The sequence below is a fragment of the Solanum verrucosum genome, unplaced genomic scaffold, assembly GCF_900185275.1.
Source record: "Solanum verrucosum unplaced genomic scaffold, falcon-dt-bn FXZP01000262.1, whole genome shotgun sequence".
Taxonomy (NCBI): Eukaryota; Viridiplantae; Streptophyta; class Magnoliopsida; order Solanales; family Solanaceae; genus Solanum; species Solanum verrucosum.
Window position 1 is genome coordinate 434,667 of NW_026020366.1, and position 13,779 is coordinate 448,445.

The 13,779-nt window shown below is 28.6% G+C and overlaps 1 protein-coding gene across 1 annotated transcript; it reads left to right on the forward strand.

Annotated features, from left to right (window-relative positions):
- Nucleotides 1-2,993: 2,993 nt before the first annotated feature.
- Nucleotides 2,994-5,327, forward strand: LOC125837853 (protein LATERAL ROOT PRIMORDIUM 1). The gene is made up of 2 exons (XM_049516922.1): nucleotides 2,994-3,741; nucleotides 4,990-5,327. Exons 1-2 carry the CDS (start codon nucleotides 2,994-2,996, stop codon nucleotides 5,325-5,327), a joined length of 1,086 nt encoding a protein of 361 aa, XP_049372879.1.
- The last annotated feature ends 8,452 nt before the right edge of the window (nucleotides 5,328-13,779 follow it).

The following is a 13,779-nucleotide window of genomic DNA, read 5'->3' on the forward strand; positions in this document are numbered from 1 at the left end:
TGGCCTGAAATATTACTAACACTTGGGTTGCATATTACATTAGCAACAAAATGAGTACTATCTCCAGGGGCGGATCCACACTAAAGTTTGCGGGTGTTCGAGCACTCATTAATCTCGTATTGATTTATTTATATAGAAATTTGAACCAAAATAGTTTATTGGTGTAGTAGTCATTTGTGGGTGCTCAAAGTTGTATATTGCATTTGTTGTGTCCGGGTTGATTCCCATTATGACATTTTAAAATTTTTTAAAGATCATTCCTTCTTGAAGCGTTCATAACCTTAAAATTCTGAATCCGCTAGTGACTATCTGATACTAGAGAAGACATTGTATGCCTAACAAAATTAGTTTCATCCATGTCTGCTTCAAAAACCTTCAAAACAAACACTGGGGAATTGACCATTCCACAAAATCTACATCCTGCTTTAGTCTTGTACCCTCCTTAAGCTAGCATATCGGCAACCTTGTTCTGATTTCTTAGGCTATGACTGATCATTGGGTTCCCTATCTATTGGAGCAACTTCCTGCATTCAGATATAATATAAATGTTTGTTTCATATCCATTATAAATAATATTAATGACTTCCATTGAATATGTATTGACTTGGAGCTTTATATTTTCCCGTCACTTAGGGGTTGTTTGGTGTGAAGAATAACACCAAATAGTCTTGAGATTAGATTATAGTACCACTTAATTTGTTGTTTGATTGACAGGTCTGGGATAACTTATCTCTCCCCTTGGGTGATATAATAATTTTGGAATAACTTCGGGATAAAATATGTAAATGACAAAGATATCCCTTTAAACCTTTTTTATATATTACTTTTCACATTCGTGAAGGATATATGTTTTTGTAAGTAAATAATTTATTCTTAAAATTTATGCAATGTGTATTATTTTGAATGCAACAAATCAAACACTCAATAAGAAATAATCTCAACATAATGTATCCCATCATAACTAACCATAACATAACTTATTCTATCATAATTAATCCATCATAACTTGTATTCACCAAAAGACTCCTTATAGTCATAGATAATCTTCTTTTATAATCACAAAATAATTCAGGATCCGAAATATAGCTTAATGAAAGTTAAGCTTAGTATCATGTATATATCAGTTTGGCCATGAATAATATTTAGATTTTTTTTAATAAAAAAAATATAATTAAATTGACCCATTATTTCAAAACTTGAAATATTTTGAAGTTGGAAAAATATGTTTAGGATCTTTTAAAGTTTCCTTTTTACAATTAAAAACTATAGGCAAGTTATTATTAAATTAATTAATTTACCATTAAATATGACACCACAAAAAGGGTAAGAAAAAGTAAAAGAGTGGTCTGATTCTTCTCTCTTTTTTGTTCAAACTGTTCCTTGGATTATTCCAAGGGTTTCTTTAGACTTTATGAAGTAATAACAAGCAAAAGAATATGAAGTGAATAAAACATAGAGATAAAAGATAGAATAAAGATTCTATGCAGGTTGAAAAAGGCCAAAGTACCCTCCCCTTTATGTACTCTTATTTCATGCCCTACCATCCTATTTTCTTTCCATGCTTCCTAATTCCTCCACATTTTCCCCATATTTGTCTCATTGAAACAAGCAAGAATTGAACCAAAAATATCTTAAGATTATCATGGTAGATATTATTTTGGCTAGTTTTGAGGTTGGAATACATGATTTAAACATTACAAATGTTGAGGATCCAAAAAATAATACTCTAATACTTTAGATGAAATAGTTACTTCATCACGATAATAGAGCAGATAAATCTGCTAAATTTAAATCTCATTATCGTTTGATTCATAAAGAGTATCAAACTACGTTGATATAATTAAGTAACTAAAGATATATCATTGTTATAATCTTTTTTAAATGAGATGGTTCAATATTAATCAAAAACAAAATTATCTAATTTTGTTATAAATATAAAAATTGACTAAAAAATATTGTGCCAAACTGTATGTATTGGATGAATTCAATATAGTTTACATGTGCTACAAAAATTGTAGGTTGAGTGTTGTAACATGCAATTCAACTTAGGGAAGAAAAGAAAGCTAGTCATGTGACTCTTTTTAGACCCCTTTGAGATAATGATGCAATTACTACAATACACAAATGCTCCCTCTCCCCTCCTTTCAAATCCCACCCCACCCCACCCTACCCTTTTTCTCCTCAACTATTCTCTCTCCAATAATATCAGTTTATTTTCCTATATAGAAGTATATAGTTTTTTTTTTTAATATATAAAAGAGAAAGAATCCTTTGGAAAAATGAGAGGAGCAAAAAAAAAACTGATTATAGCATAGTGCAAGAAATGAAGGAGAAGAAGAAGTAAGTGCCCAACTGAGGAAAGGTCGTTATTGAAGCTGCCTTTTTTGCTTATTTTTAGCTTACAAGTCCCTCTCTTTGAAGAAAAAAAAGAAAAACCTTTTGTTTTTTCACAAGAAAAAAAAAGAAGTTAATGTGGCAGAGTCTGTGTATAAGAAAGAAGTATTAGTATAGTATCAGTAAGAAACTCAGAAGCAGCAAGAAGAAGAAGAGAGAAAGAAGACTCAGTAGCTGTTCTGCCAACTGTTTAACCAGTCAGTAATTAGAGCAATATAGACCTAAAGTCACACAATTTTTCTATAGATCTTCTTCTGAAAAAGAATTTCAGAACAAGACCCCACTTTGTTTTTTTTTTTTCCATATCTCTAGATAAAAAAAACAAATAAATAAGTGTTTCTTCGAGATTTGTTCATTGAAGAAACTTTTTTCTAGTGGGAGAAATCTTTCTCTAAGAGTCTGCAGCTGTGGCTACTGCTAGGAGATTGTTGCAGGGTTCAGATTCTGGGGCTTTTGCAGACTGGGTAGCTAATTCTTCTAATACATCAGCTGCTGCTATTGGGGACCTCTCTTTAGGTTTCAACGTTGCTGGTGGTAGCGGTGGTGGTGGTACCGGTACCACCACCACCGCCGGAGGTGTAGTTGGAGGCCATAGTGGTATGTGGTCTGCATCATCTAGACAGATGCAGATCAACTACGGCCTCCAACCTACAGAAATGGGTATGTTTGTTGTACATCCAGCATCATTTCAACATCATCACCAACACCATGAAAACACAATCAATTTTGATCCACATGGTAATAATAACTCCAATCTTTCTAATACATGTACTACAAACACATCTCTTGGGGTTGGGGTTGGTGTTATCCCACTCCTCACAGCTACTCCTTTAACAAATATGGTTACATTTGATGATCAAGATTTGGTTAGAAATAATAGAGGTGGAAATAATGATGGTACTAGTGGGTTTCAATTCTTCTCAAATCAACACCAACAAAATTCTACTACTAATTATACTAAAAATAGTACTAGTAGTAACAATATTATACTTGGTGGTGGGGGTGGGGGGTCAATTTCAACAACAACTTGTCAAGATTGTGGTAACCAAGCAAAAAAAGATTGTACACATAGAAGATGTAGAACTTGTTGTAAGAGTAGAGGTTATGATTGTAACACACATGTAAAGAGTACTTGGGTACCAGCTTCAAGAAGGCGTGAGAGACAACTAATGGGGGGTGCAACAACAACAAGTGTGAATGTTGTAGCAGCTGGATCTTCTTCACAATCAACTTCAAGTGCTAAGAAACCTAGACTTGTCAATTCTCAGACAACTACAACAGCTTCACATACTTCTACTTCAAATAATACTCCTCCAAGAAGTTTTGACACTAGCTCTAGTCATCAAGGTACCTATTTTCATTTTGACATGTTTTTACTTAATTACTAGTTCTAGTACTCATCAAGAATGTTTAGTATTTGCCATGATCATACCATTTTGTTAGAGGTTTGGGTTTGAAAGTGTGATGGTTTTAATGTGTTGGGGTCGTTTGGTAGCTGATTAGAATTATGTGTATATTAATAACATGTATTTTCTATCGCGCATAAGATAATACTTATTCTCATGAGGTTGTTATGTTAGTTTCTAAATGACATGTACTTAAACTTATTTACTAGCTAGCAAAGTTGTACATAAATACTCCCTTCGTTTATTTGCACAACCTTTAAGAAAAGTAATTAGGAGGGGGTAGTGTGACTAGTATATTTCTTATTGATTCATTAGTCTTTATTTATTTATGTGTGTTAATTCTAGAATAGTTAACACTTAACTCTAAAGCTAGAGTTGAAATATAATAATTAATTCTTTTTTGATGGTTTAAATTGAGAACTATTCTAGAATGAGTATTTTTAGTGTATATGACAATTAAAATGGACCGGAGGGAGTAAGTTGTATCTTTATTAGCTAGCTATGAAATGATGCTTTAATGTCCCCTAATCATGGTTTGTATTATTTTGAGGATTTTAAAAAATATTAGTTGTACACATTATTGTTTACGTGTGGAATGTCATCTCTTAGTGAATGGTGTCATATATAATCTTTATCTTCACCCCACAGCTAGCAACCTAAAATTTTGAAGATAATTTTTTGTAGTACTGTTACAGTAAGTATTATAACACATTATGTTCTTCATCCCCTCATATCTCACAATATCTTTAACATTCAAACAATTTTGGCTGGACTTTAATTTAACTACTTATATGCACTTGCATCTTTTCTTCTCTAGGATTGTATCACTCACTTCATGTTAACTTATCGAACTTTGGTGGGATCGTTTAGTAGAGTACATTAGAAAAAATAATACGTGCATAATAGTATTTCTTTGGTATACTTTTTCAACCCATTAGATATACACTTTTAAGTTACATATAACTAAGACATGGATGTCAGTAATGCTAAGAGTTTTAATGCATGTATTAGTGTATGAATACAAGAGTGTATTATTTGTAAACAATATTTTTTTAGAATTTATGCGATAGCATGTTGTGTTGTTGACTCAACACTCTTGTATATGAATACATGAGTGTATTATTTGTAAACAATATTTTTTTAGAATTTATACAATAGCATGTTGTATTGTTGACTTACATTATTATAGATGCAAGTTTTAAAGGGTCATTGCCAGGACAAGTGAGGGCACCAGCTGTATTCAAGTGTGTAAGAGTGACTTCAGTAGATGAAGGTGAAGACGAATATGCATATCAAGCTGTTGTCAAAATTGGTGGACATCTTTTCAAAGGTTTCTTATATGATCAAGGTCTTGATGAACCAAAAGATAATAATAATAATAATAATAATAATAATAATTTTCCAAATTTATCTGATTTACATTTGGGTGCTGTTGCTACCAATGAACATAATTCACATCTTTATGCTGCTTCTACTAGTGGAGGATTGCTTGGTGGAGGATCGAATTATGGTAACCAAATAAATTGATTATGAGTACTATTTGTAACTTAATTAATCTTTCATCGTATTATATAAAATGATATTGGATTGATATAATCTTTTACCATTATTTTTATTACATGTTAACTTCTTCTCTTTTGAGTTTTCAATTATGTGTTGAGCTTTTGAAAGAAGTATAAGTTGTATTTTCCTTCCCTTTTATGGAAAATTTTGGAATTCATGAATTATTGTACTTTGCTTACCTGCTGACGTTTTACAACTCTGTCATGCTGTGTGCTCTTGGTATCAACTCTTGTATCGTTTCGCAGAGCGTATAAAAATAGTAGTGTTGTTATTGGTCATAAGTTGACATTATTTTTGTAACTTATTTGATCTGTTATGTTATGGTCATGTTATAATATTGAACATAGTGTATTAAGTAATACGCATAAATTCGAAACACTATGATACACTAACAGATTAATAATATCAAACCGAATATATGTATTACTTTATTTTTTTACCATTTTAGTGTGGTATTGATTGATCATTATGTGTCATTATTTCTTTATAGTTTACTGTTGAGGTAAACCAAAATCATGTTCAATGTCTTTAACTTTTTTATTTAATATAATTGTAAATTGTGTTTCTGCCTAATTAATAAACGTCTTAATGTAATGCTCTAGTTTTTGTTTTTTTTTTTTGACAATAATTAGTTCTCTACTTTACTGTTTCTTGCGTCTATAATTTGATTTTTTTTGTTGTTATTTACATAAACTTTCAAATTTTATATTTTTTGGATTAGACTTTCGTTTGTGATGTGATGCTTTTTTCTTTGATACATGAACTAGCCATCATTTAAAATTATATTTTGCTTCTTTTTGTGACAATATTTCTTCCACCATTAATCATATTTGCGCATTTTTCGGTTTTTGTCTACATTTTCAACTCTTTTTCCTTCACTTTGATTTAAGTGCTCTTTTGTCCCACTTGCCTCAAAACTCAAATATCAATTGTATTTCATAACTGTTGTTTTACTCTCTTTACCTATTTTGGATTTATTTATTTTACGAATAGAGTATTTATTGAAAATAATTTATTTATTTTTAAGATAATAGTAAAGTCTATGTATGCTTTAATCTCTCAAACTCTGTTTTGTGGGAGTACATTTGTTGTTGTACTTTTTATCTAGTTTGGATCTACTTATTTTTCGAATAGAGTATCTATTGAGAATAGTTTTTTTTATCTTTAAGATAGTAGTAAAGTCTCTATATACTTTAATTTATCAAACTTTGTTGTGTGGGATTAAGTATTTTGGGCATATTGTTGTATTTTTTACCTACTTTGGATTTATTTATTTTTTGAATTGAGTGTCTATTGAGAACAGTCTTCTATCTTTAAGATAGTGGTAAAATCTACGTATGCTTGAATATGTCGAACTTTGTTTTGTAGGACTACTTACTCTGGATTTATTGTTGTTGTACTCTTTACCTACTTTGAATTTATTTATTTTTTGAATCGAGAATCTATTGAAAACAATGTCTCTGTTTTCAGGATAGTCATAAAGTTTGTGTGTATTTAATTTTTTCAAATCTTACTTTGTGGAATTATTTTAGATATATTGTTGTTATTGTTTTACTCTTTGCATTATTTACCATTTTGTTGACATTTATTTGGTATGCACTTCTCTATTTTATTTGATATTTAATGGCTAGTTAAATCAGTTTTTATTGAAAGTAAATTGAAATTTTGATGATATTAGTGCTCTTTACATTTTGTCACTCACTTTGGACAATATTTTATCCTTTTTTTTAGCTCAAGGATAATGCTAAATGGTCAGAAAATTTGGTCAAAATTTGGCCAGAAATTTAAAGTCTATAATATTCTTTTTATTTTAAAATAAATTGATATTTTTTTCTATTTTTTAATTAAAATGTATTAAAGTTAAAAGAGTAAAAATGTTCAAAAAGGTAAAATAACATAATGTGAAATATATATTATTTTACCATTCTAGCCAAATTTTAACCAAATTTTCTGGGCAAAAGGATTTTTCCTTGGCTCAATTAGGTGAACTTTTATTTAAGTTTCTAGACAAAAAATGTGCTTTCCGTTTTTAAAAAAAAAATAAAAAATCGTTTACCTAAACAAATTATGTGTAAAATTCATGTAAGACATCTTGTTATTGTTTCTCTTTACATTATTTACCATTTTGTTGACATTTATTTGGTATGTACTTCTCTATTTTATTTGGTATTTAATGGCTAGTTAAGTCATTGCATTTACATAAAATAGAATAATATTATGGCTATTTATTAGCTGTTGTTTATATGACTGGAGTTGGGAATTTGGACTACATAAATTTTATTTAATTAGTAGGTGAATGACATGCTTTTTTATGATAAAAAACATTTTTTTGTTGAAAGTAAATTGAAATTTTGATGATATTAGTGTTCTTTACATTTTGTCACTCACCTTGGACAATATCTTTTCCTTTTTTTTTTAGCTCAATTAGGTGAACTTTTATTTAAGTTTCTAGACAAAAAATGTGCTTACCATTTTGAAGAAAATTATTTTTCCTTTCTCTAAACAAATTATGTGTAAAATTTATGTAAGACACTTACCTCAAGCTAGATTTCATTTTAGTGATTCCTATATTAAAAATAGATTACTATTTTTATTAATAAAAAAGGTATTATTGCTTCTTCTTTTTTCTCATTCTATTCTAGTATTGAATAAGTACACAAAATAATAGAGAGAAGTATTAAAACCACCTTTGAACTTTATGCAAATTATTAGTTTCGTCTTTGAACTATAGACAACCTTAAAAACACTCATCTACTTGACTAGCTAAATTGAGATACACTCTCGATCTTCCACATGAAATAACAAGTGGTTTCAAACTTTTATAGAAGCATGAGACTTTTAATAAAACGTCGAGAGAAATGTTAAAGACATCCCTAAATTTGGCAAAAATTTAAGAGTGTATTTTATCCACGTGACAAGATTAGAGGTGTATTTAAATATAATTAATCAAGTAAATGAATATTTTAAAACTATCAATAATTTGAAAATAAAACTAATAATTCACATTAAATTTGAGAGTGTTTCTACACTTCTCCACAAAGTAAAATTTGTTTTTCCCTAATTTTATCAGATAGTAGCTTATAGTCCTAGATAATTTTTCCCTAAAGTCATCGATGACTCCTTAAAGTTGTCCGCATAATTTCCTTAGACACCTCAACTAAGACTTGTACCTATTAAATACTTAAATTGTTCAAAACATATATTCTCTCTGTTCTTAATTACTTGTCCACTTTTGAATTGACACACATATTAAGAAATTAATTAATGACCTAGTGAGTTACCATTTTACTCCTATTAATTATAAAGTGGATGAAAAGTTCTGCATTTTTCAAAGTAATTAATCATTTAATTGAGGGTCTAATAGGTAAAAAAAAAAATTGTCCTTTCTTGATTTGTCAAAATAGACAAGTAATTAGGAATAACTATAAAATGAAAAATGGACAAGTAATTAGGAACAAAATGAGTTCCTATTAAACACAAAACACTGATGTGACAATTTAAGTGTACCTTACTTGACAATAGGCGCGTGAACATGTTCCAAATATCATTTTATTTTTATTTATTTTCTAAGAACTTGTACCTTTTATTTGTTTTATTGACATTTGGCATTAAAATAATTAAAATAATTTTTTTATTTAAAATTAATTTTTTTGGTAAACCCAAGAAATCAACCCCACCCCCGTTTTCAGCCATCGTCTTCTTCGTCCATGCTCTCTGTTTTTTTGTTTTTTTTTACTTTGTTATTTCATTTATTTTCATTCTTTATATAATCTGAATCTACTAATTAATTTGATTTTGCAATAAGAAAGATGATTTTCATTGAAGTTAAGAAAGTTAGTCGGACTCTATTCATCTATATTACTGGCGACTTTGAACCGACATCACCACATAAATTAAAATATAAGTTAATTAAGCTTATTGACAATGATATCTTAAAATCATAGAATTAATTTGAGTATTCTCGATTTCTTATCGCCGCTAATTTTAAAATGATTCACATTGATTTATTTTTCACAGGCATCTCAAAAATTATTTTGCTAAGCTACGGATTATTCATGAATAGATTTAATTTTCATAATTTATAGGAATAATAAGAAGAAAAACAAAAAGTAATCTGCCAACGGAGTCGAGAACGACGAGTGCCTAAGGAAGAAGAAGAACGGGCAAAAGTTTTAGTAGGTGGGGTTGAATTATGTAGGGTTGAAAACAATCCTTGTTTTTAATTTTTTATAGTTAGATTGGGCAATAGGCCATGGCCAAGTGTCATAACTTTATTCGTAACTATTTTAAGCTACGGAGTGTGAGTTACACGCACAGGATTTTATGTATTGATTGTCATTTTGTGTCTAATAGATATATATTTGTTAATATTAAAGTGTCTAATAGGTACTAACCTTAATTAAAGTATTTAAGTGAATTATGCAGACAACTTTAACAGATCATGAATGACTTCAGCCAAAAATATTTTACCTATGCTGTTTTACATTTTTGTTTCATTTTTGGTTAATTTTGAGGTATATGTTGTTTCTTATTTTACCTTGGGTAGGGTAGTACATAGTTATCTGTGACCTACATATTAGCACTGCAAAGGTGGCTTTTATGCCTTTTTTACTGAGATGCATTGAGCCACTCAAAACCCTAAAAAAGTGAGCCTACAACACTTGGGGAATTACACATTCTGCAATCCTATTCCTCTTTTATTTATTTTTTTTCCCTTCATTATGGAGTATTATCAATTTACATAAAATTAATGAATGCATTTTTTTTTTGTTAAAGAGCATCTCCAATCTAAATTTTATATCAAATTTAGTATCAGTACTATTTTTGGTGAAATCAATTTTAATTAACTGTACTAAATTTTACATCGAAAAAGAATATTTTTTTTCTCCATTATTATATTATTATTTCTTATTTCATTTATATTTTCTTATTTTAATAAAACAAATTCTTTCTAAAACATTCATTATATATAATTCATATTATTTCCTTTTATAATCGTTTAATATAAAATTATTTTGTACCATAATTTTTTAAATAATATAAATTGGCAAATATTATTCATCATACATAATAATGGACAATACAAATAAAAGTGAAATCATTAATGAAATATAATTAAATAAACGTTACATAATTGAAAAAAATATTTTAAATTCTACATAAATATTCAACTTTCAAGGTCACTACGGTGCTCCCATAAATGTTCTATTAATGCATTATGTAGTTCAAAATGAGCTTCTTTGTCCTTTATTTTTTTTTTATATCGGGCTAGAAATTGTTGAAATTGATAATTTCATCTATTGCCATTTCTACGGTCAGAGTTGGACCTTCTGACGCATCTTGAATTGGTGTATTAGGATCACGCTCATCCTCAATTATCATGTTGTGCATTATAATATATGAAGTTAATATATACATGAAGTTAATATATCATGAAGTATAAATTATTATGTTTTGTTGTACTTTTAAAAATCATTATGTATTTTATATTTTAATTTTGATGTATGCCAATTACTACTTTGTTGAATGTTGATTATTTTTTATTATTTTTAAGTACATTGTATTATTTGTTTAAAAAAACTATATGTTTGCATTTTTAATTTTTGTGAAGGTTGATTGTAGTTATATCCAATTATAAGTTATAGTAGAATTAACATAAATTTAATTTTAAAAAAAAGTTATATAGAAAAATTAATTTGTAAAAAAAGTAAATTTTATATCTAAAATTAATATTATAAAAATATTACATAAAAAATAATTAAATATACAAGAGATTTAATTAAAACATACAATTTATATAAGTTTAATTAAAAGTTTGTATAATGAAATAATATAAAAATATTCAAAAAGTGAATTGGTATGATGAATAGTGTTACATTAAATTTGTCAAAATGATTAAAAAACGTTAATAATTAATATGATTATTTTATCAAATTGCATCTACTAATTAATGTTTGATATTATATCTTATAAAACGATACAAAGAATAAGTAATTTATGCCAATTAAGATAAAACATGAAAATGGAGTAATAACTAAAAAGTACGAATATACCGATGCCTAGTCGGTGAAGGCACTACTTTTGTTTTGTTCTGCAACAAAAATAGTGTACATAAATTCCTTCAATAAAAAAGCTGGAGCAGAACATGATCCCCTTTCAAGAATCAATACTCCCTCTGCCTCTCCATTTTTTTTTATAGTTATTTCTAATTATTTATTTATTTTGATAAATTTAAAAAGGATAAATTTTTTTATCTTTTATATCTTAATTAATTATTTTGAAAAAGGTAGAATTTTTTGAAAATCTTAAGTTTTTAATTAATCTACTTCATAATTAATGGGGTAAAATGGAAAACTCACTATATCAATCATTATTTTTTTAATAGATGTGTCAATTCAAAAATGGATAAGTAATTAGAAACAGAGGAATTAGCCTAAAAAATAGCTTTTAAGTTAAAAAATAAAAAATCAAACTAAAATGACTCTTAGGTAAAAAAATAAAAGTATGGAGAAACCTACTTTTCATTTTTAACCTTTTTAAAATCACTTTAACTTATTTTAAATTAATTTTAACTTTGTCAAACACTCCCTAATTTATTTTGAGTCATTTTTTACTTGTTTCAAGTTATTTTTATATTTGTCAAACATTTTCAAAAGTAGAAAACTGACTTAAAAGTAGGTTTGATCAATTTTTAAGTCAATCCAAAGACCCTCTTATTTATTTAAAACCTTTAATTAATCACTATTTTATATGAAAAATGTGGATTTGGGATGATTTGAAGGGAGTGAGATTAAATTGGCTGATTTTTTTATGAGGTATTTGTCCCATGCACTCATCCATATTTTCCACCATTTATTTGGTCTCTCTCTTCACAATTTTTTTAACCATTGTTAATCTAACGTCGAAGATGAAGAAGATTAAAAGAGTCATACAACATCGCTATAATAATGTTGGATAAGGGTCTGTAAAATATTTCAATTTTGGTCGAATTTGTTGTTGCGATACTAAATTTCATGAGGACCTATTACCTCCCTAGACTATGTAATACCGTATTCTTTACCCCCTGAACTATTTAATAGTGTACTATGTGCCCACGTGGACACAGTACTATTTATAATTTTGCATTATTTTTTATGTCCACGTGGACAAATATATGTGTTTAAAATACGATATTAAATAGTCTAGGGAGGTAATAGGTCATCATGAAAGTTTAGTATCGCAACAACAAATTCGACCAAAGTTGAGGTATTTTTCAGACCCTTATCCCAATAATGTTTGATAGTTTTTGAATTGAGAAAACACCATTTATGTCTATTTAGATTCTCAAATTGAAATTTTAGAGTTTCAGTTGAATAGATTTTAGAAAAGTATGAATGGATTGAAGTGTTGATTTTTTTAATTCCAATCTCACTCAATTCTCCACTAAGTTGCGGGAATGATTTGTATATATTAGCAATGGAAGTTCTTAAGTACTTGTATGTGTATTATGTCTATGAAAACTTACTTCGTTTACTATTTATTTTATGAAATGAGAGAAAAGATATAAAGTCACCATTAAACTTGTTCCGTATTTGCATAAAGAAACATTAACTTTGGAAGTGTCCTATCACCCCACACAATTTTTTAATATCTTTGTAAATGAGTCATTTTGACCCATTCCCTCGTCTGTGTTGTCACGCGTGATGCTCACTCCTGTAATATTCATTCAACCCGACCCGACCCTATTCTTTTCACGAAAAGTCTTCTCTTTTCTTTTGTTATTTCTCAACTCTCCCTAAAATCACAAAATATAGAAAAGTCTTCTCGTTTTCTCTTGGTGTTGATAATCTCGTTGTTGATGTTTCTTGGTGAAGATTCTTGGAGGAACAAAGAATTTAAGGTCTAACATGTTAGGGCTCTACATTCTATGATAAAGATCTTTTTTTCGATTATTACGATTTTAGGGATTATTATAGTGTAAAGAGTGTTGGAATCAACGGAAATTAAAAGATAAAACGAATTCCTAACTTATTGCTTTTTGGGAAGATGATGAATTCGTCAAAGAGAGAGTACCAACGTTGATCTTGCTTTGGAAAAAGATGAAATTGTGAATTTAGGGCTACCAATGGCTCTTTTGAGTTTAAATTTGGGGAAGATGATGTAAATTAATTAAATAATTAACAATAAAAAAATAAAGCGACACGTGACACTTTTAAACTGGTTAATGGCAGTAAAAACACTGCATTACGCGCCTCATGTGCGTGGTAACAACCCAGATATGGAAATGGGTCAAAATAGCCATTTACAAAGATATTAAAAAGTTTTGTGGGGTGATAGGATACGTCCAAAGTTAAGGTGTCTTTATGTAAATACAGAACAACTTTAGTGGTGACTTTATGTCTTTTCTCTATGGAATGAATATGTAAAAGAGTTACTT